The 20,251-nt window shown below is 39.2% G+C and overlaps 1 protein-coding gene across 15 annotated transcripts in view; it reads left to right on the forward strand.

Moving 5' to 3' along the window:
- STAMBPL1 (STAM binding protein like 1) overlaps positions 1-15,535 on the forward strand; it is a 59,943-nt gene extending 44,408 nt beyond the window's left edge. For 11 of the 15 annotated variants that reach the window (XM_082407169.1, XM_082407166.1, XM_082407167.1 and 8 more), the window contains 6 exons: positions 300-657; positions 1,720-1,844; positions 3,812-3,949; positions 9,083-9,195; positions 10,671-10,770; positions 12,001-15,535. In XM_082407169.1, the coding sequence (XP_082263295.1) occupies positions 300-657; positions 1,720-1,844; positions 3,812-3,949; positions 9,083-9,195; positions 10,671-10,770; positions 12,001-12,057 (891 nt within the window). In that variant the 3' untranslated portion in view covers positions 12,058-15,535. Of the gene's footprint in view, positions 1-299; positions 658-1,719; positions 1,845-3,811; positions 3,950-6,065; positions 6,171-9,082; positions 9,196-10,670; positions 10,771-12,000 lie in introns of those variants that run through there. The other 4 variants (XM_082407164.1, XM_082407162.1, XM_082407163.1 and 1 more) reach the window with 2 other exon arrangements.
- The last annotated feature ends 4,716 nt before the right edge of the window (positions 15,536-20,251 follow it).

The raw sequence follows: 20,251 nt of genomic DNA on the forward strand, positions 1-20,251 counted from the left end.
AGACAATCCTGACTTTGATTTAGTAATATTTAAAAGCACAGGAGGGTGGAGGGAACTTGATTGTCCTGGCCTGTCTCTGGTAAAATATGAGTGGATTTAGAACTGCTCCCGTAATCAGATTAAGGGGCTTTTGCCACAATGTTATATATTTTCCTGGCAGTCTCAGGAGTGTCCCTGTGGGCATATCGCAGTATCTAGCTGTGTCTCTCCCTCTGCTAGAAGATTGAAACTGTCTAATCCCAGTTTGATGCTTTTGCCTTGGAAACTAACCTTTTCTTCTGGCAACCACATTTTTTTAGAACAAATATAAAGCTGAAATTCTCAAAAAACTGGAGCATCAGAGATTGATAGAGGCAGAAAGGAAGCGGATCGCTCAGATGCGCCAGCAGCAGCTAGAATCGGAGCAGTTCTTGTTTTTCGAAGATCAGCTCAAGAAGCAAGAATTAGCCCGGAGTCAGATGCGAAGCCAGGAACCTCCAGCACAGTCAGAGCAGATTGATGGGAGTGCTTTGTCCTGCTTTTCCACACACCAGAACAATTCCTTGCTGAATGTATTTGCAGATCAGCCAAATAAAAGTGATGCAACCAATTACGCTGGCCACTCACCTCCCGTAAACAGGGCCTTAAAGCCAGCTGCAACTCTAAGTGCTGTTCAGAGTAAGTGAGGAAATGCACCCCACAAGACATGGTATCTCCTCTAATGGAACCATATTTCTGTGACACCTGGGAGGGGTCTCCTCATTTTATTGTTAGTTGTGGTAGTTCCCCTACATAATGTGGTGTGAATGACAATATCACCTGACTTTTGCTATATGTAACCTCAGAATTCAGGAAACGTGAGTTAACCCCTGGTAGAACAGAGACTCCATAATAAACAGCACTGTATATGATCGTGGTACAGAGATTTTAAAAGAGAGAAATTCCGAGCTTTTTTTTTTTTCCTTTCACGTATTTTGACCAAGAAGCACTGAATCCTAAAGGTAAACACACTGGAGAGGAAAGAAGATGCTGGAAAACTTGTTGGTTCAGAACCTTGTTCAGTCATTAAATTTAAATATTTAGCATTTCCCTGGCCCAGGAGGATCTGTACACATGGGTGTTAACCTCCAAAGGGGTTACGTGTTTCTGCCAAAAGTTAGTGCTCCTGGACTGCTACATCAGTGCTGGCAGCTTTCCAAAACCAAACGGGAAAATTTCCCAGCAGACACTGTTAAGTGGAGTTTATATTTCCATTTATTTTGAAAGAGTTATGATAAGCAACCATTTTATAAATTACTCTACTGCCAATTATTTCCAAAAACATGGTGCTTTTACCTAATGATCCCCAACTTTCATAAGATATAAGTAACACATGGCAAACACAAAAAAAGAGTTATCCTACCACTGATAGAATATGAGACGTATTCTACGCAGCCTATGCAATTTGTGCCAAAAGAAAACACACACATACATGTAAATAGTTGATATAAGGCACAAAGATGTAAAAGTGCTTGCACCTTCCCACTTGCATATAAATAATTTATACGCAAGGGGTAATTTTACCTTCCTTCTAGTCAATGTTCACTATTACAAGTTTTAAAATGAAATACAGAAAGTGGAGCACCTGATTATTTCATTTTTGAAATTTATATTTACCTGCAGTCACTTGCTAAAAACAGTTTTGAAGGATGGGATGTAAGGTTTGTTCTTTTTGTTTTTTCTCCCTTTTCTGTTTCTTAGATTTAGTGGTTGAAGGACTGAGATACGTCGTTTTATCAAGAGATCTTTGCCACAGATTTCTGCTCCTGGCAGAATCTAATACAGTGAGAGGAATCGAAACCTGTGGAATACTCTGTGGGAAACTGGTATGGTCTTTGTTTCATATCTTCCCTGCACAGGATACTTTCAGTACAGCTGGCTTTCTTGTGATAAGCTGAGCAGAACAAAAGCATCCTAAGTTTCGTAAACATTATGAAATTAACTAAATATAGATTAATTTCATAAAACTACTGTCATTATTAATGGAATTATCCTTCTAAAAAATGGATTGTAAAATTTCAGAGATACTATAAAAGTTTATTGTAAAGAACTAATCAAACCATAAGTTAAATCTTTGTTAAGAAAAAGGGTGGCTTTCAGATTTTCAGATTTCCAGAACCATCTAGTTTTCTGAATCAAATTTCCGTTGCAATTGTTAGTTTCATATATATTTCTATAATTAACTCAACCTGCTTTTGTCTGTGGTAGGTATAATCTTGCCACCCTTTTTCAGATACATGCAGAATAAAGCTAGGGTTTTGTTGTTTTCTTTAAGGCAGTAGTTTCAACAAACTGAAATTTTACAGCACAGGTCATATTTAAGTATGGAAGATTTTATCAGAAATAAGTGATGAAAGACAGTATCAAACTAGAAGGAGATAAAAGAGAGAAGATACATTTAATTTCCTAGTTCAAGAAAGAGGAACAATGTTTCTTTGGAAGTGCCTTTGTACCCTCTGTGGGGTATCAGTGTATGTTTCTAAGTCCAGGCACATTTTCATCCCTGAACATTTACCTGGGAACTGTTATTTAACTGAATAAGATGTTTCATTCAACACACATTCGCCTACTGTGTTCCAGTGTTGCATCATCACGTTTCCCCCAGGGCAGAAGAAACACAGGAGACAAGCAAAGGAGAGTGACCTGCCATCTCCTCCCCACAGCCACCTTCTTTGCCCGGCAGGGGGCAGTATGCTATGGATGCTTCTTCCCCAAGACCACATGGTGTACTTAGTTTGAGTCACTCATTCATTGATTCATTCTTCATTCATTCCTTCATCAGACAGGCATTCAGTCGCCTACAACAGCCTCAGTCTTTGCCACATGATGCTTCTAAAGAACCAGAGAGATGATTAATTATAAATGGAGCTGGGTGCTCTCAGTGGAAGTGCAGGGTATCATGGGAAGCTGTAACTGGGAAACCCTGTCTGGGAGGGTCAAGAAGGGGTTCCTTGAAAGCCGACGTTTATACTACATACGTTTAGAATACATAAAGTTAGCCATGACAGGAGGGGCTGGGATGGAGAGAAGTATTGTAATCAAGGCCAAAGGAATAGGGCCCAGTTTGCAGAAGTGCCCTAAGACTAGAGACAAGATGGTGCTGTGCAAGGATGGACAACTTCCCATCACACAAACTTCTTTTTTCTGAGGATCCTATCACTACTTTACAACCCTCTTCCTTTCAACTCCTATCTTTTACCTAAGGGGGGCAATTTGTTTTTGCTTTCTCTTTATCTAATTACCAATCCAAAACATTACCTTAATTATGGAAAATCCCATTGAATTCCACCACCACCCCCCAATAGTAGAAGAAAGTCATAAATCTTCACGCGAAATTAAATAACAATTAATAAACTAAAAACAAGACCATCGACCTTCACAAACCTTAGAAATGTCCTTCAATAAAACCACAACATGATTTAATTAACATCTCCCTGCCAAATAAACCTGCTGCTGTTTTGTTCTGATTTTTTCCTTTGCAGATGTAATATGAAACACCATTATTTATTAGCCAAACTTCCAGGGACCAGCCCAGGATGCTAATTCCTATTTATGATACATTTTATATTGTGAAAATGGGTTTCAGGCTCCAAACAACTGACTCTCAAATTTTTGGCAGATGGTCCGTGTTCAAGTATGGGGCTTTGTTTTTGAATTGTGATGGGGTCGGGGTGGGAGGAGGATGATATAAGTGGTGGGCACTTTCTAGTCTTATTACAACATTATACTTCCTACTCAGGCTTTTTTTTTTTCTGTCAGATGCTTATTATTCTCTTTGCTATTTGTTTTTCAGACGCATAATGAATTTACTATTACCCACTTAATCGTGCCAAAACAGTCTGCGGGACCAGACTATTGCGACGTGGAGAATGTAGAAGAATTATTCAGTGTTCAGGATCAACACAATCTCCTCACTCTGGGATGGATCCATGTACGTTTCACCTTTTGGGTTTCAGTTTACTTATTTATTTTTTTTGGCGGGCTGTTTTCCTTCTGGAGGAAGTTTAGCTTAAGAAATAGTTTCTTATTTTTTAAATTTTCAAGTGTAATAAATGTCATCGTTTTAAAGCATTTTCTTCAATGTTAGGCCGTGTCTACATCTGTCAAATCCAGATTTGGAGAGGGCTATAGTCTGCTTTTTCCTACTGTTCCAAGTTGAAAGAGAGATAAACATTTGGAAATCAGCTGACTTGTTCTGATGACTTTATGTAGTCTAATGGAGACCTAGGCAGATTTTTAACTAATATGATTAGACAATTATTAACATTCTCTTTCCCATGGCTGTGGGTCTAGAGTAAATTATTTTAAGAAAATTTCTGAAAAGGTCTCTTTTAAAAAGGTATTTGTACATATCAAATAGGGACCTTACCCTCCACTTCACCTCCCCTACAGGCCAAGGATGTACGCGTCGCTGTATAAACAGCCACGGAGTAGGGCCAAAAACACTGGGTTCCAACATCCACCAGGCCACCATAGGAGCAGGAAAGGGCTTACAAATCAAAAGACATGAGTTTAAATATCAGCTCTGCTAAGAATTCACTATAGGAATGTTGGCGAGTTATTTAAGCAATCTGAGCATCTGCTTTATCATCTATAAAATGGGGACCATAATAATGGACTTCATGTGATAGTGAGATAATGTCAGTGAATTTCTTAGCACATTTTTTCTAGGAACTCAGAATATTGTAGCTGATGATATTTGGTGATGATACTGTACTTTTCCTATCCATGGTTTCATCTATCTGGGGACATTTTTCCGTTCAGTCTCACACATCTGGGCCTGGGGTAGGAACAAGTCATCTCACGGCATGAGATGCTAGTCAGGATTTCCAGGGCACATCCTAGGGACCTCCAAGGGCCTCTGAAGAGTGAGAAGGGGCCATTTTTTATTTTACTTGCTTTATAGAGAAGTATTGAGGAGGAGCAGGACACACATCCTCACCCACACCTCAACACACACACACACACACACACAATCACCAAGCTTTTGGTGTTTTGTAATTCAGGAGGGCAGAGGAGACTAGCTCCTAGTCCTAGCTCCACCTGCAAATTTCTGTGTGCCTGTACAATCCTTCAGTCAGGACTCCTAGCGTCCTGTTTCCAGGTTCCCTCATTGATCCAGTAGGGCTAATGAATGCCTTCTCTCCCTCACCGGATTTGTGTGAGCTGTAAGCAACATACTCGATGTGAAAGCCCTTTGAAAACTATAAACCACCTCTCAAATACAAGAAATTATTTATAATGAAGTCTTTGCAAAAATTTTCTGTATGTCTGTTTTCCTTACCAGTATTCGCCTTACTGTTTGCTTAGAAATTGGGTAATTTTAAAGGCATTATTTAGTTTAATGTAATTTTCTGTAACAAGAATGCATTTTAAAGGAAAACAAATTGTAGCAAAGCAATTGTAACATAAACTGAGAAAGAATGACAGTTAAATTACACTTACGTTGAAAAGTCAGTGTTAGTTTATCTCATAAAACATTTCCCAGATCAGAAACAAAAGATTTTCCCTTATGACATGTACATATAATGTATGCAATAATGAAGTCATTTAAATAATGAATTTAGCATAATTTTAGAATCCTAAGACTTTTTGTTTTTTTAAATTTTACCATGTCAGATTGTTGTGGTTCAATGAAATCAGTAACATGTTGTATTTCTAAACTTCAGTGGTTGTAATGACTTTTTGTTATGTTTTTTATTGGCATAACAATAGCAACAAATTCCAGAGCTAATATTTTTCAGATATACATTGGTCATAGCAAAGAAAGTTTGAATCAGAATCAGACGGATCCGGATTTCAATTTAGACGTCTCAGCTTAACTAGCTCTATGCCCTTCAGCATGTTATTTACTCTTCTGCTTAGCTCAGTTTCCTCATCTGGTAAAATGGGGATAATAACAGCACTCATCTCATCTTGTAAAATTAATTCATGGAAAAGTGATTAGTTCAGTGCCTGGCATGTTATTCAATTGTGATAAATGGCATCAGCTGCTGATGTTGTCATCATCGTCATTACCATCATCATCATCATTTTTATCTCCATAGAATGGGGGCATGGGATTGGAGCACCATTCTCCCATGGGAGAGCTGTCCTTATTGGAGCTGGAGTGATTCCTCTTGGCAGAAATGAAGGACTCAGAATATCTTAAGGTGCAACACAAAGACATAAAACAGAAACAATGAAAACAAAACAAAAACAAACAACAGAATGTCTTAACAGTGTGCATTCAGTCTGGAAATAAGTTGAAGGGAGAGTGATTTGTCTGTTTGACAATCTGCTTGCTGCCTCCATGGCACTAGAGCTTCTTTGAACACTTCTTACTTTTTCATCAAGGCATAGAAAGCTCTATGTATGAATAGAAGGTTTTCACTGAATCAGGTAACAGGCAGTCAGACCCTCCCACTCATGCCCTCACTAAAGATTTGGGCTTTAAAAGTTAATTTCTATTCTTCAGTTGATCTAGGTCTTTGCAGACCAATAGTTATTTTTTCCCTGCCGAACATTTATCTTTCTATAAATAGGTATCAATGGATTTTACCTTCATTTTATTAAATAAAGTAGAAAGGGGTTTTGAAATCTTGCATTTCTTCAACAGATCATAGTTATGTGTAAAGGCATGAAGGGGTTTCTATGGGTCTATGCCCTCTAGTTAATAATGACAACATTAGACAGTCTCTTCAATAAGACGTGCTGGCAAAAGTGTAAAACAGCTACATGTAGAAGAATGAAATTAGAACACTCTCTAACGCCATACACAAAAATAAACTCAATATGGATTAAAGACCTAAATGTAAGATGGGATACTATAAAACTCTTAGAGGAAAACATAGGCAGAACCCTCTCTGACATAAATCACAGCAAGATCTTTTTCGATCCACCACTTAGAGTAATGAAAAAAAAAAAAAGATAATAAATAAATAAATAATAAACAAATGGGACCTAATTAAACTTAAAAGCTTTTGCACAACAAAGGAAACCATAAACAAAAGGAAAGACAACCCACAGAATGGGAGAAAATATTTGCAAATGAAGCAACTGACAAGGGATTAATCTCTAAAATATACAAACAGCTCATGTAGCTCAATATCAAGAAAACAAGCAACCTAATCAAAAAATGGGCAGAAGATCTAAATAGACATTTCTCCAAAGAAGACATACAGATGGCCAAAAGCACATGAAAAGATGTGTAACATCACTAATTATTAGAGAAATGCAAATCAAAACTACAATGCAGTATCACCTCACACCAGTCAGAATGGGCATCATCAGAAAGTCTACAAACAGTAAATACTAGAGAGGTTGTGGAGAAAGGGAACCCTCCTGCACTATTGGTGGGAATGTAAATTGGTACAACTGCTATGGAGAACAGTATGGAGGCTCCTTAAAAAACTAAAAATAGAACTACCATATGATCTAGCAGTCCCACTCCTGGGCATATATCTGGAGAAAACCATAATTCAAAAAGATACATGCACCCCAATGTTCATTGCAGCACTATTTACAATAGCTAAGACATGGAAGCAACCTAAATGTCCATCAACAGATGAATAGATAAAGAAGATGTGGTACATATATACAATGGAATATTACTCAGCCATAAAAAAGAATGAAATAATGCCATTTGCAGCAACATGGATGGACCTAGACATTATCATACTAAGTGAAGTAAGCCAAACAGAGAAAGACAAATATCATATGATATCACATACATGGAATCTAAAAGAAAATGATACAAATGAACTTATATACAAAATAGAAATAGACCCACAGACATAGAAAACAAACTTATGGTTACCAAAGGGGAAAGGGGGAGAGGGATAAATTTGGAGTTTGGGATTAACATATACATACATATATACATGATATATAAAATAATCAACAAGGACCTATTGTATGGCACAGGGAACTCTCCTCAATATTCTATAATGATCTATATGGGAAAAGAATTTGAAAAAAAATGGATATCTGTATATGTATAACTGAATCACTTTGTTGTACATCTGAAACTAACACAACATTGTAAATCAACTATATTCCGATATAAAATAAAAATTAAATTTAAAAAATGACAACATTACAATAAAAACAGCAATAACAACAGCAATCATAAAAGCTAATGATTTTGATTCCTATCTATCTCTGTGCTAGGCACTGTTTTAAGAATTTTACATGGATTGTCTCATTTAAGTTTCATAACAATCCCATGAAGAAAATGATTATTATCTTTATTTTACAATTGCTGAAATAGGCATGAGGAGGTTATGGCATCTTCGCAGTGGCTTACGACTAGGGAGCGATGGAGCCAGGACCCAGCATGACGGGGATGTTGGATACATGCTTTAAGTGGTCGCATCCCTTTTTCAAGGGTGTTTGGGGTTTGCTGTGAATTGCAAATCATGGGGGTGCACGTGTTTGTCTCTCCTAAACACAAGTCTGTATATAGCCCCAAACCTGGAAGACAGCTCTTGTAATTTATAGTCTCCCCTTCCCTCCCGTCATGCGAGATGAGTCCCAAACATCTTCAACACCTCGGAGAGCTCTGTTCCCTCATCTGTAGGGAATGGCGATCCATGAAGGGATAGCAGCATAGTGTGGAATATTCAGTGAAACTCCTCCTTTTATGTCCACGGTGTTGTATATGAGTATCTCTGGGTTTCCAATCACGGTTCTGCTCCTTACGAGCAAGTCCCTTAAAGGAGTCTCAGGATCCTTGTACATAAAACTGAGTCACTAAGTATCTCCCAGATGAGTTGTGATGATTAAAGGAAGATCTATGTAAAGGCTTTGGCAAATTTTCAGTTTTACGTTTCCCAATAAGCAGAAAGTACGTAAACACTCCCAAGAGCCTCTTCTCAAAGTCGTCGTTATTCCATAGATGCATAAAGGGAAGGATTATGTCAGCAAGACATTTTCAGAATCCTCATTTGATTAATGATGGTAAAAAAGAAAAAGCAAATAAACTAGAGTTTTTTCTTGGCATGGACTCTGACTTTGGCCAGCACTCAGCTATTGATTGTCCAATAGGATTGTCCAATAAGAGTGTCCTCTTTTCTTTTTATAGACACATCCAACCCAAACTGCGTTCTTATCCAGTGTTGATCTCCACACTCACTGTTCTTATCAGCTCATGTTGCCAGAGGCCATTGCCATTGTCTGTTCACCGAAGCATAAAGAGTAAGTGTGACTATTGAGAGGGTTCAAGTAAGGCTTTGTCTGGGTCTGCTAGGTTCAAGTGTGTCCACACACCAGGTTGTAGCACTTGGATAAGTAGGCACACCATGCCCTTGGGGAAAAAGAGATTGGTGCCTGCTGGCTTCCATAACTTGTAGGTCTGCCATCTTTTGCTTTTTAAGGTCCTTTCCGTGGTAGAATTACTGGTTTTCCTTCTTCACATGACCTTGAAGTGGATAAAGCAGATGTTATTCCAGTTTGCCGTCTGAGATCTTAGTTCTATTGTATGATTACTGCTGTGAGAAAATTTCCAGCCTTGGGGAATTCCCTGGCAGTCCAGTGGTTAGGACTCTGCGCTTCCACTGCAGGGGGCACGGGTTCAATCCCTGGTCCGGACACTGAGATCCCACATGCTGAATGGTACGGCCAAACACACACAAAAAAGAAAATTCCCAGCCTTAGCTTAATTATCTCCAAAACCTTCCTAAATTTGGAGGACAATGATTATCGTAGCACAATTATGAGCAGAGGAGTCAGACAAACTGATATCGGAATCCCGGTTTGGTACCTGACCACTGTGAGCCTCAGTCTCTTCATCCCTGACACTTACCCATCACAGACTGATGTGAAGGTGACACTAGATGATAGTCTACATAAAGGGCTTAGCATAGTACCTGGCACCACAGCCAGCACTCAGCAAATATTTCCTGCAGCTATAAATACTATTTATTTCTCAGAAATATTGCAGCTTCAGTTCCAGATCACCACAGTAAAGCAACTGACACAATGAAGTGAGTCACATGAATGTTTTGGTTCCCCAGTGCATATAAAAGTTTTATGTTTACATTGCAGACTATTAAGTGTGCAGTAGCATTATGTCTAAAAAAACAACGTACATACCTTAATTTAAAAATACTTTATTGCTCAGAAGTGCGAATTATCATCTGAGTCTTCAGCAAGTCATAGATCACTCATCACACTTTACCGTAACAAATATAAGAATGGAAAAGTGTGAAATATTGTGAGAATTACCAAAATGTGACAAAGAGACGTGAAGTGAGCAAATGCTGGAAAATGGCTCCAGTAGACTTGCTCAACGCAGAGTTGCCACAAACCTTCAATTTGTAAAAATGCAGTATCTTCGAAGTGCAATAAAGTGAAGTACAATAAAATGAGATATGCATGTCTTAGAGAAATTAGAAATATCCATCACCTATAATTTCCTCCTATGGGGTCTCAGCTTTTCTCCCAAGGTCTCACAGCAGTTCAGGCACTTGGCAGTAGCATTGGTCTCTTCAGTCTTCCTCTAGGTCGTCAGCACAACACTGGTTTAAAAAAGTCACTGTAAAATTTTTAGTTTGTCGTTTCTTTCTCCATTCCATTTGAAGAATATGTATGCTTGTGCCATTCAAATTAAAGCATCTGGAAAGCCCAAATGACCCTGAATTTTTGTACCTTTTTTTCACTCTGAAACTTAGCACCGGCATCTTCAGGCTCACCAATGCTGGCATGCTTGAGGTTTCCGCTTGTAAAAAGAAGGGCTTTCATCCACACACCAAGGACCCCAGGCTGTTCAGTGTGAGTAGACAACGTTGGTTATTTTTTGCACATAGTGTTTATTTTTCACCCCCTCCTTTTTTTTTTTTTTTTTTTTTTGATTGAAATATAGTTGATGTAATATGTTACTTTCTGGTATACAATATAGTGGCATTTTCATACCTTATGAAATGATCACCATGATAAGACTAGTAACCATCTGTCCCCATACTAAGTTATTAAAATATTATTGACCATATTCCTTACGCTATATATTACACCCCTGTGGCTTAAAAAGATGTGAGATATATATATATACATGCACACAATGAAATATTACTCAACCATAAAAAAATGAAATCTTGCCATTTGCAACAACGTGGATGAATCTAGAGGGTATTATGTTAAGTGAAATAAGTCAGACAGAGAAAGACAAATACCATATGATTTCACTTACATGTGGAATCTAAAAGACAAAACAAACAAGACAGAGTCATAAATAGAACAAATGCGTGGTTGCCAGAGGGAAGGGGGTTTGCAGGTGAAATAGGTGAAGGAGATTAAGAGGTAGAGACTTCCAGTTATAAAACACATAAGCCTCTTTTTCTATTTTTAAGGAGAGAAATAGTAGCACTATAATATAGGATAAAACACTTTATTGCTTAGTTTGGAATTTTCTTATCTCATAAAATTAATCAATCTTTGTACTTTCTTCTGATTTCTTGTCATTACTATTTTACTTACAAAAGAATGGCAGTATTTCTGTAGCAGAGTTGATTATACATAAAGTTTCCTTTCCATTTACGTATCTGTGTGATACTTAAACAATTAACAGTTTTCTCCAGGGTTCCAGCAAGCAAACGATTATTAAAGAAAATGATATTAAATGTGTCCTGAATTATTTCTGCTTGATATGGCCAAATTAGTTTTTCATAACAGTTCAATGAAAACTGTAATCCTATTTTTTTGATTAGCTTTGTATAGCCCCAAAGTAACATTATTGGAGTACATCTTTTCCTGTTTGCTTGGCTGTTCCCTGGCTGTGACATCAGAGAAACGGTATTCTGAACTTAGAATTTATTTAAAATGAAAATTACTTGCACCTTTTGTAAACATTTTCTTGTTGTCGAAAATGAATACATATGATTGTATTTGTTCTGAGTGGAAATATTTTTAAAATTAGAAACATTTTAAAATTAGGAAATTCATACTCCCTCCCTAAAGAGAATCATGTTAAACATCATGAAGTAAAGCCAATTTTTTCTTTCCTAGATATGCAAACATGTGTTGGTAAAAGACATAAAAATAATCGTACTGGATCTGAGGTGATATGTTCCGAAGATTAGCACCGTCCACTCCAGACACTTACCCATGGACCTGTGGTTGCTGGATTTTCTTAAGATGTTTCCAGAAATGACTGACATTTTATATTTATACATTTTAGATCAGAAAGTTTGATATTTATTACTTTTGCATATTTTGAAGCTTTCTTTTTGGGTTGCTTTGTCTCAAGAGAGGTTACAATGGAGTTAAATCAATACCTATTAATGTGCCCAAATACTATGACCAGATAATAAATTGTGCCGCAAACAACAATATGTCTGGAATTCTTAAACTTTTTTTTTGACGTATAGTGGGTGTACAATATTATATAAGTTCTAAGTGTACAACGTAGTGATTCACAATTTTCAAAAGTTATACTGTCTGGTATTTTTAGAGGTCTCTGCATGTGTTTTCAGAGCTTTAGATGTTTTGCTGTATTATTTTCATTCCTGTAAAATGTAGTTCCACATAAGAAATTCTGAGTACCAGGGGGTTTCCAAGACAGGCCATATGTTTCTGAGACTTTTCCCTGCAGTGGTCAAAGAAGGATGTGAGAAGAAACACGGCTGCAGACACTTGAGCCCATCGTGTGTTTTCAGTGTCAGCGAATCCTGGCTCAGAGTCTGTAGTCATTCTTAGTGTAGGAGACCAGAGCCCTGAGCTTCTACTCAGGGATCAGGTGTCAGAGGGCCTGAGATAGCCGATGATTCATTAACTTGATTTAGAAGACTAAAAGCAGAGACACTTGAGAGAGGAATAAAAAAAGACTCAGATGGAAATGTAAAGCCTATTTCTGTGAAAGTCAATAGGGATGACAGGGAGAAGAAATGAGGTATAGGAAATACTGATAATTCTCAACCAAAAAGAATAAATCAAATCATTTGGAAAGAACATTCATAATTAAAAGTATCTATATAAACCAAGGCACAGGGAATAGGAAGAAAAATATGTTTAAACTGAATAGGGTATCATGAATACAGAGTTATAGTATGACCAAGGCTTGGAATGGAATTTGTGACTGGTACCCAGATAATAAAGGCATTTACGTGGATCAAAATATAATAGATTAATAGAAGGAATGGGGGACTGATGGAGTATGTTGGCAAGTTGAATTGGTAGGAAAACATTATGAAGAAAATGTAGCCCAAATAAAAGGAGAGAAGAATGGAAGTCAAGCTAATCCGATCTAACCTTCTCTGTTCCCAATGTCTTGTGTGCCAACCTCAGCTTTCCCAGACTTTGCTTTCCTCCTGGCATTATATCTGAGTTGCCTTAATGATCTTGTTTGCATGTACTAGCATCCACTTTTTAGTTCAAGGATTTCTGTATTCCTAGGAGGAATATTCCCTACGCTCTGTGCTTGGATGCGATAACATTCCTCCCCGACTTGTCTCTTCCCTAATACAGGTATCATGTCACCTAGCTTCTACTCTAGCTCTCATTCATAAAGAGCCTACTGTGGGCAGCTCAGTGACTTGTTTCTGCCTATGACAACTTGTAGGCTTGGAGAGTTCAGGTCCCAGACTCCAGAAGCAAGAGCTTTGCTTGCCCAATGCACGGGGACTTGAGTCTATAGTCTCCGACAGCTAAGGGCATATTACCTCTGCGAGCCTGGCTCCACGGACAGCCCACTATCCCCCGAGTGATGCTGTCCTCAACGTCTTAGCATTTAAGGACAGCATGATATTCGGACATACTTGATCACAGGAAAAGATTATGTAATTTATTCAAGTAACAATGACTGTTGGGACTAGGGAGAGTTGAGAAATGAATGATAACCAGAGATACAGTAGTAGACCAAGAGGATGTCCAATGAGAGGTATCTGATGAAAAAACTATGACCATTGAATGGTACCTAGAGATAGAAAGGACTCAATTGAAAGCCAAGAACATTTGGCTTCTTAGATTTCTGGAGAGAATAGAAAGAGCTACTCTGAGCATTCACAGCCAATTATATCGCTTCTGAATAGCAAATTAGAAGGGAACTCTTTTTTTTTTTTAATTTATATTTTATTTTTGGCTGTGTTGGGTCTTCATTGCTGTGCGCGGGCTTCCTCTAGTTGCGGCGAGCGGGGGCTACTCTTCGTTGCGGTGCATGGACTTCTCATTGCGGTGGCTTCTCTTGTTGTGGAGCACGGGCTCTAGGGCACACGGGCTTCAGTAGTTGTGGCACGAGGGCTCAGTAGTTGTGGCTCACAGGCTCTAGAGCTCAGGCTCAGTAGTTGTGATGCACAGGCTCAGTTGCTCCGCGGCACGTGGGATCTTCCCAGACCAGGGCTTGAACCTGTGTCCCCTGCATTGGCAGGCGGATTCTTAACCACTATACCACCAGGGAATTCCGGGAACTCATTTTTCATTAAAAAGATATACCATATTCCCTAAAGGAGTGGGGCATTCTTGGCATTTTTATTCCCTTGCAAGGGGACGCAAAATCTCAGACCTGAGACGAAGTTTGAAAAGCTGCTCTTGAAGGGCGTATGGTTTTCTTATTGCCAGGTGCAAACCCAACTAACCAGACTTCCCAGGAGGACCTTGCCACAGAGCTGAAGGACCCCTGGAGGCTGCAAACCTATGACTCGCCCTGCGTGGAAGAATGAGTTCCTTATGCCCTGTCTGAAAGAGGAGCCATCAGAGGTGTGGCCACGCCCCCGAGGGCTGGGCTGGCCAGGAGCAGAGCCCACGTGAGTCACCGTGGAGGCCCGTGTGAGTGTGTGTGTGTGTGTGTGTGCGTGAGTGGGTGGGTGTGCGACCATAGACGTTCCCTGGAAGAGCTTCCTCTGGAAGATCTCATTCCCAGCAGGCAGTGCAGCTCCCTCTTTTGAATATGAATCCATTCCAGAGCCCCATTTGCCACTTCCTTACCTTCGAAGGCAAAGATAGTTCATTTCTTTTCAGATTTGTGCTTCTGTAGAAAATGAACCAATTGCGCCTGAGCTTCCTTTGTATTTTTTTTTAATTTTTATTGGACTATAGCTGATTTACGATGTTGTGTTAGTTTCTGCTGTACAGCAAAGTGTATCAGTTATACATATATATATATCTCCACTCTTTTTTAGATTATTTTTCCATATAGGTCATTACAGAGTATTGAGAATTTCCTTTGGTTTTGAATGCTAGTCTGTTTGTACTCAGTGCCTGGCACCTGGTATGTACTTGTTATGGGCTGAGTTGTCTCCCCCCAGAATTCACGTGTTGAAGTCCCAACCCCCAGTACCTCAGAATGTATTTGGAGAACGAACCTTTAGAGTAGTAATTGAGTTAAAATTTGGCCACTAGAGGGGGCCCTAATCCAATGTGACTGGTGTCCTTACAAGAGGAAGAGATCAGGACACAGACACAGAGGGAAGACCCTGTGATAACACAGGGAGAAGATGGCCGTCTACGGGGAGAGAGGCCTCAGAAGAAACCAAATCTGCCAACACCTTGATCTCTTACTTCCAGTCTCCAGAACTGTGAGAAAATAAATTTCTGTTGCTTAAGCCAACCAGTCTGTGGTATTTTGTTATGGCCACCCTAGCAAACTAATATAATACTCAAAAAATATTTACTGAATTTGTTTTCTTTTTTTCTCAGAGATGGAATGGAAATGACTTTCTTTGTTGTCATGCAGAAATCATTCTCTTCTCCATAGACCTTGGAGCAAAGCAGGATGTCTGTGGAATAGTCTGAGCTACTGAAGTTATTCTTGGTTTCTTTTTAGTAGAATTTTACTTGTGGAAAACATGGCATTATATTTGAGATACAGTATCAGTTAAGGCCACATTCTAGAATTGGTTCAGTATTTTTCCCCCCAGTTCATCCCCTGCTGCACCCACTTCGGTCGTACTGGAAACTGCCTTATTACAATGGTTTGGACTTATATCGAAATTTCTGTTGCAAAACCAGCTACAGTTGTCCCAGATGTGGAAAGCAGATGTTTCTCTTCCAGCATGTCTTGCAGAATTTTCTAGCAAGCGAATGTCTTCTGTGAAAAGGATGCTTGAGAATTGTCATGTATTTGGCAAAGATAAAGGAAGAAAGGTAAACTTTCAGCTCCTTATTCTTAGAAGACTTTAGCTTGTTATTTATTGTAAAGACACAAATATGCAAAGAACACTTCTCTGTTTTTTTAAGAAACCTGTTTCCTTTTCTAGCATCTTGGCTCTTCACAAGTCAAGAATATCTTTTTCTTGGGGGCAGCTGACAAAAACATAAGTTAGTCTGGGGAGATGCAGAGGATGAGGGAGAGAAAACAGGAAAATGGAGACGGACCCTGGGGGAGAGCGGGTAGAATTAGAATACTGTAGACCGCAGACAGGCTTTACTTAATTTGTTTGAAGTCAATGTCTTGGGCATTATCTAGACCAAAAGACATTCTAAAACCAAATGGAGACGAATAGTTTAGTTTAGTTTTGTCTTGTTTTACCTCTGTCAAAGAGGATTAACTATTCATCTGCATGGAGTTAACCAGAGTTGACTGTGAAAAACTAAAATTGTTTACTCAAATTAGTCATTGTCTGGGTGGGTCCCAGATGTATCAATGTAATGAGTGGGGAATCTGTATTCTTGAGTCCCAAGAGGACGTTTAAAATTCCTCTCTTCAATTTGTCAAGAAAAAGCATTTATAGGTTGTTCAAAAAATAAGCTCCATTATGTGTCCTCCTAATATAAAGGCTGATGAACAAGAAAAACAAACAACCCGAAGAAATTTACTCTATTCTTGACTTCAGGCAAGGTTTCATTACCTACAGAAATGAGGTGTGTGAATTAACTGATGTTGCAGGGTTTTTTCAGCAATAAAGCTTTGTACTTACTGACATTTTTTCCAGGATAATACATAATTTTAATTTTTTAATTAAAAAGTAATTTATTGGGGTGAAATTCACATAACATAAAATTAACCATTTTAAAGTGAACAATTCAGTGACATTTAGTACATTCACAGTGTTGTAAAACCATCACCTCTATCTTGTTCCAAAACATTTCCATCTCTCCAAAGTGAAACCCCTTACCCATTAAGCCATTTATCCCCATTCCCCTCTCCCAACCCCTGACAATCATCAAGCTGCATTCTGTTTCTATGGGTTTTTCTATTCTAGAGATTTCATATAATTGAAATCGTAAAATATGTGAACTTTTGAGTCTGGCTTCTTTCACTTAACATAAACTTTTACAGGTCTATCCACGTTTTAACATATATATCAGTGCATTCCTTTTCATCCATTGTATGTGTATACCACAATTTGTTTATCCATTCATCCATCAATGGACATTTGGGTTGTTTCCACCTTTTGGCTATTGTGAATAGCACTGCTATAAGCATGCATGTACTTATTTGTTTGTACAAGTTTGTACAAGTGCAAACGTGTACTTGTTTCAGTATATGTTTTCAATTCTGCTGGGTATATATTTAGCGGTAGAATTGCAGGGTCACATGGTAGTTCTACGCTTACCTTTTCCACAGCAGCTAAACCATTTTATATTCCCACCAACAATGTACAAAGTTCCAATTTCTTCACATCCTTGCCAACACATTATTTTTTTATTATTATAGCCATCCTAGTAGGTGTGATGTGATATCTCATTGTAGTTTTGACAGAGCAATACATTATTAAGTTAATTCTTTTAAAGCCAACTTTTAATAATAAAATCAGAGGTGATATGATGAAGGCACCTGAGGTTTCTAGAACCCACTCTCATCACATTCTTATTGTTGTGGGTGACCAGTCCCAGGCCTTTATCAAGTTCACTAGAACCAAGTTCAGAAGCAGAATTTTATTTTATCAAGGATGGTCAACTATTTGGGCTGCAACCAACTAGAGCCACAGTAATAGCGCTCTAAAATACTACTTTTGCTTTTCATTAAATGCAGTGGTGTATGAATTCACAAGATTACATCAGAACATCCATCTGAAATCACAACATTTTCTGTTTTTAAGAATGAGGGCTAGTTCTAAATTTGGAGGATACGATTCGCCTGCTTAATATATTTTTGTCTGAGTAGGTGATGCCATTTCGTAAAGGAAGGTTGAAGTTAAATGATTTTAGGCCATTTCTTAAGGAGTTTTAGATTGTAGCAGATGCAGAGAGATCAAAAGCAGGGGAGGAAAGAAGTGATCCAAGGAAAGGACTGAGGAATAAGGTTCAAAAACTGAATATGGAGGGGAAGAAATAGAAGACATGATCTAGGAGGAATAGGAGAATGTGAAAAGGACATCTTTTGATTTGGTGTGACTACAGTGCTTTTTCTCCAACAAGAGGAAACCTGCTTAAGGACCTCTGAGCTTTAGGCCACTGAAAACTGTCATGAACTACGCTACAGAGAAGCCTGTGTCATCATCTGTTTTCCTTGAAGTTAACATGTTACAAAACCAATCAGGCAAATGGTAATCATTTGTATTCCCTTCCATCTTTAAGGGGCATGAAGTTGCCATATAAAGAACAGTCTGGGGCTTCCCTGGTGGCACAGTGGTTGAGAATCTGCCTGCCAATGCAGGGGACATGGGTTCGAGCCCTGGTCTGGGAAGATCCCACATGCCGCGGAGCAACTAAGCCCGTGAGCCACAACTACTGAGGCTGCGCGTCTGGAGCCTATGCTCCGCAACAAGAGGCCGCGATAGTGAGAGGCCCGCGCACTGTGATGAAGAGTGGCCCCCGCTTGCCGCAACTAGAGAAAGCCCTCGCACAGAAACGAAGACCCAACACAGCCAAAACTAACTAAATAAATTTTTTAAAAAATACAAAAAAACAAAAAACAGTCTGGAATAGCTGGAGCCATCAGGAACAAATTAGAGTGAGAGATGGTGGTTTTAGAGTGTTCGTTTCCCAGATACATTTCTGAAATTGAGATGAAGAATTGAATTAACGTGTAAGAGAAAATGCTCGGGAATGGCAAGTGAATCAGAGATAACAAAGTTCTCACTCAGCGTTGCCTTAATAGCTTGAAATCGGTGTCTGATTTCAAGACAGACATTTCACAGAGAAAATGTTATGAACTCTACTTTGGAAAATTATAGTCAAGTATAGTCGCACTTCTGAAGCCTATGTGTGGGTTCAGTTCTTTGTGTTCTCTTTTCTGCACATGCAACATCCTCTCCCGTCTCGGGGCCTCTGCCTGGAGCACATTCCCTATACGCCCCACTTCCTCTTGTCCAGCCTCAAGCCTCTCACTCCCCCCGCTCTTTTTCCTAGTTATCTCTTACTCTGTAAACCTCTGCTTAAGCGCTACTTCCTCAGGGAGGCCTCCCCTGGGGTCATAAGAGCTCATACCCCGTATATTTCCACTTCTGTAATCCTCACGATGCACCCTAGCTACTTGTTTAATGTCCATTTTCCCCATAGATTATAAGTCCCATACAGACAGAACCTTGTTCTTTGTATCTCTAGTATGTGCCCTTCAAACATTACCTGAATTGACTTGGTTCTCCCAGGAGTAAACATTACTTAAACATCTGGTTTTCATACTCGGATGCAGAAGAACCACGTCCCCAGCTGTCCCATCTACTTCTCTCTTTTCTTTGTCCGATCTTTTTGAATAAGCTTAGTTGCAGTCAGCGAGTGTGTTGGCCCAGACAGCCCCCTCCCTTGCGGGAACTGCAAATTCTTTTCCAGGCTGTTCTTTGTTTGAAATCCTGCTAAAAATACTCAAGCTCGGCCTGACTACACAAATGATGCCGCACAGGCAACGGAGAATTATTCTTTTTTAAAAAATAGTGCTTCTTTCTGCTGATATGCTCACAGCAAAGGTTGCATGATGTGGATCAATGTTATTAAAAACTCATGTCATCTTCAGGGGCTGCATGGGCCCGTTGTGGGAAAATTGGTGGTCATAGGAGAAGTGTTAGATAGAGTTTGGTTTGCTATTGTTAGGGGACAGAAGAGGACTCACGAAGCAGCCAAACCTGTCTGTTGCTGGGTTTACCTCCTCTGGAGATTCATGTGAGGCTCAAGAGACGCTGCCACCTGCCCAGTCCTCCAAGTCATGGGCATCTGTGGCATGAAGGGGAGGAGTTACTGATCTATGACTGGGAGGAGGTGCTTAGGCACTGCGGCTGGGTGCTCACAAGGAAAGAACGTTTCACTAGTGCACATTCGGTGGGTGGTTCAGGCTTTCCTGATTTTTGCCTCTGGCCACGCCAGTTTCCAGATTCTGTGAGAGACCGTTCTAAACGCCCTTTTCTTTACCGGAGAGCTCGCGCCCTCTGGTGGTGAATGTGGAGTA

Source organism: Balaenoptera borealis (genome assembly GCF_965194805.1).
Source record: "Balaenoptera borealis genome assembly, chromosome: 10".
NCBI lineage: Eukaryota > Metazoa > Chordata > Mammalia > Artiodactyla > Balaenopteridae > Balaenoptera > Balaenoptera borealis.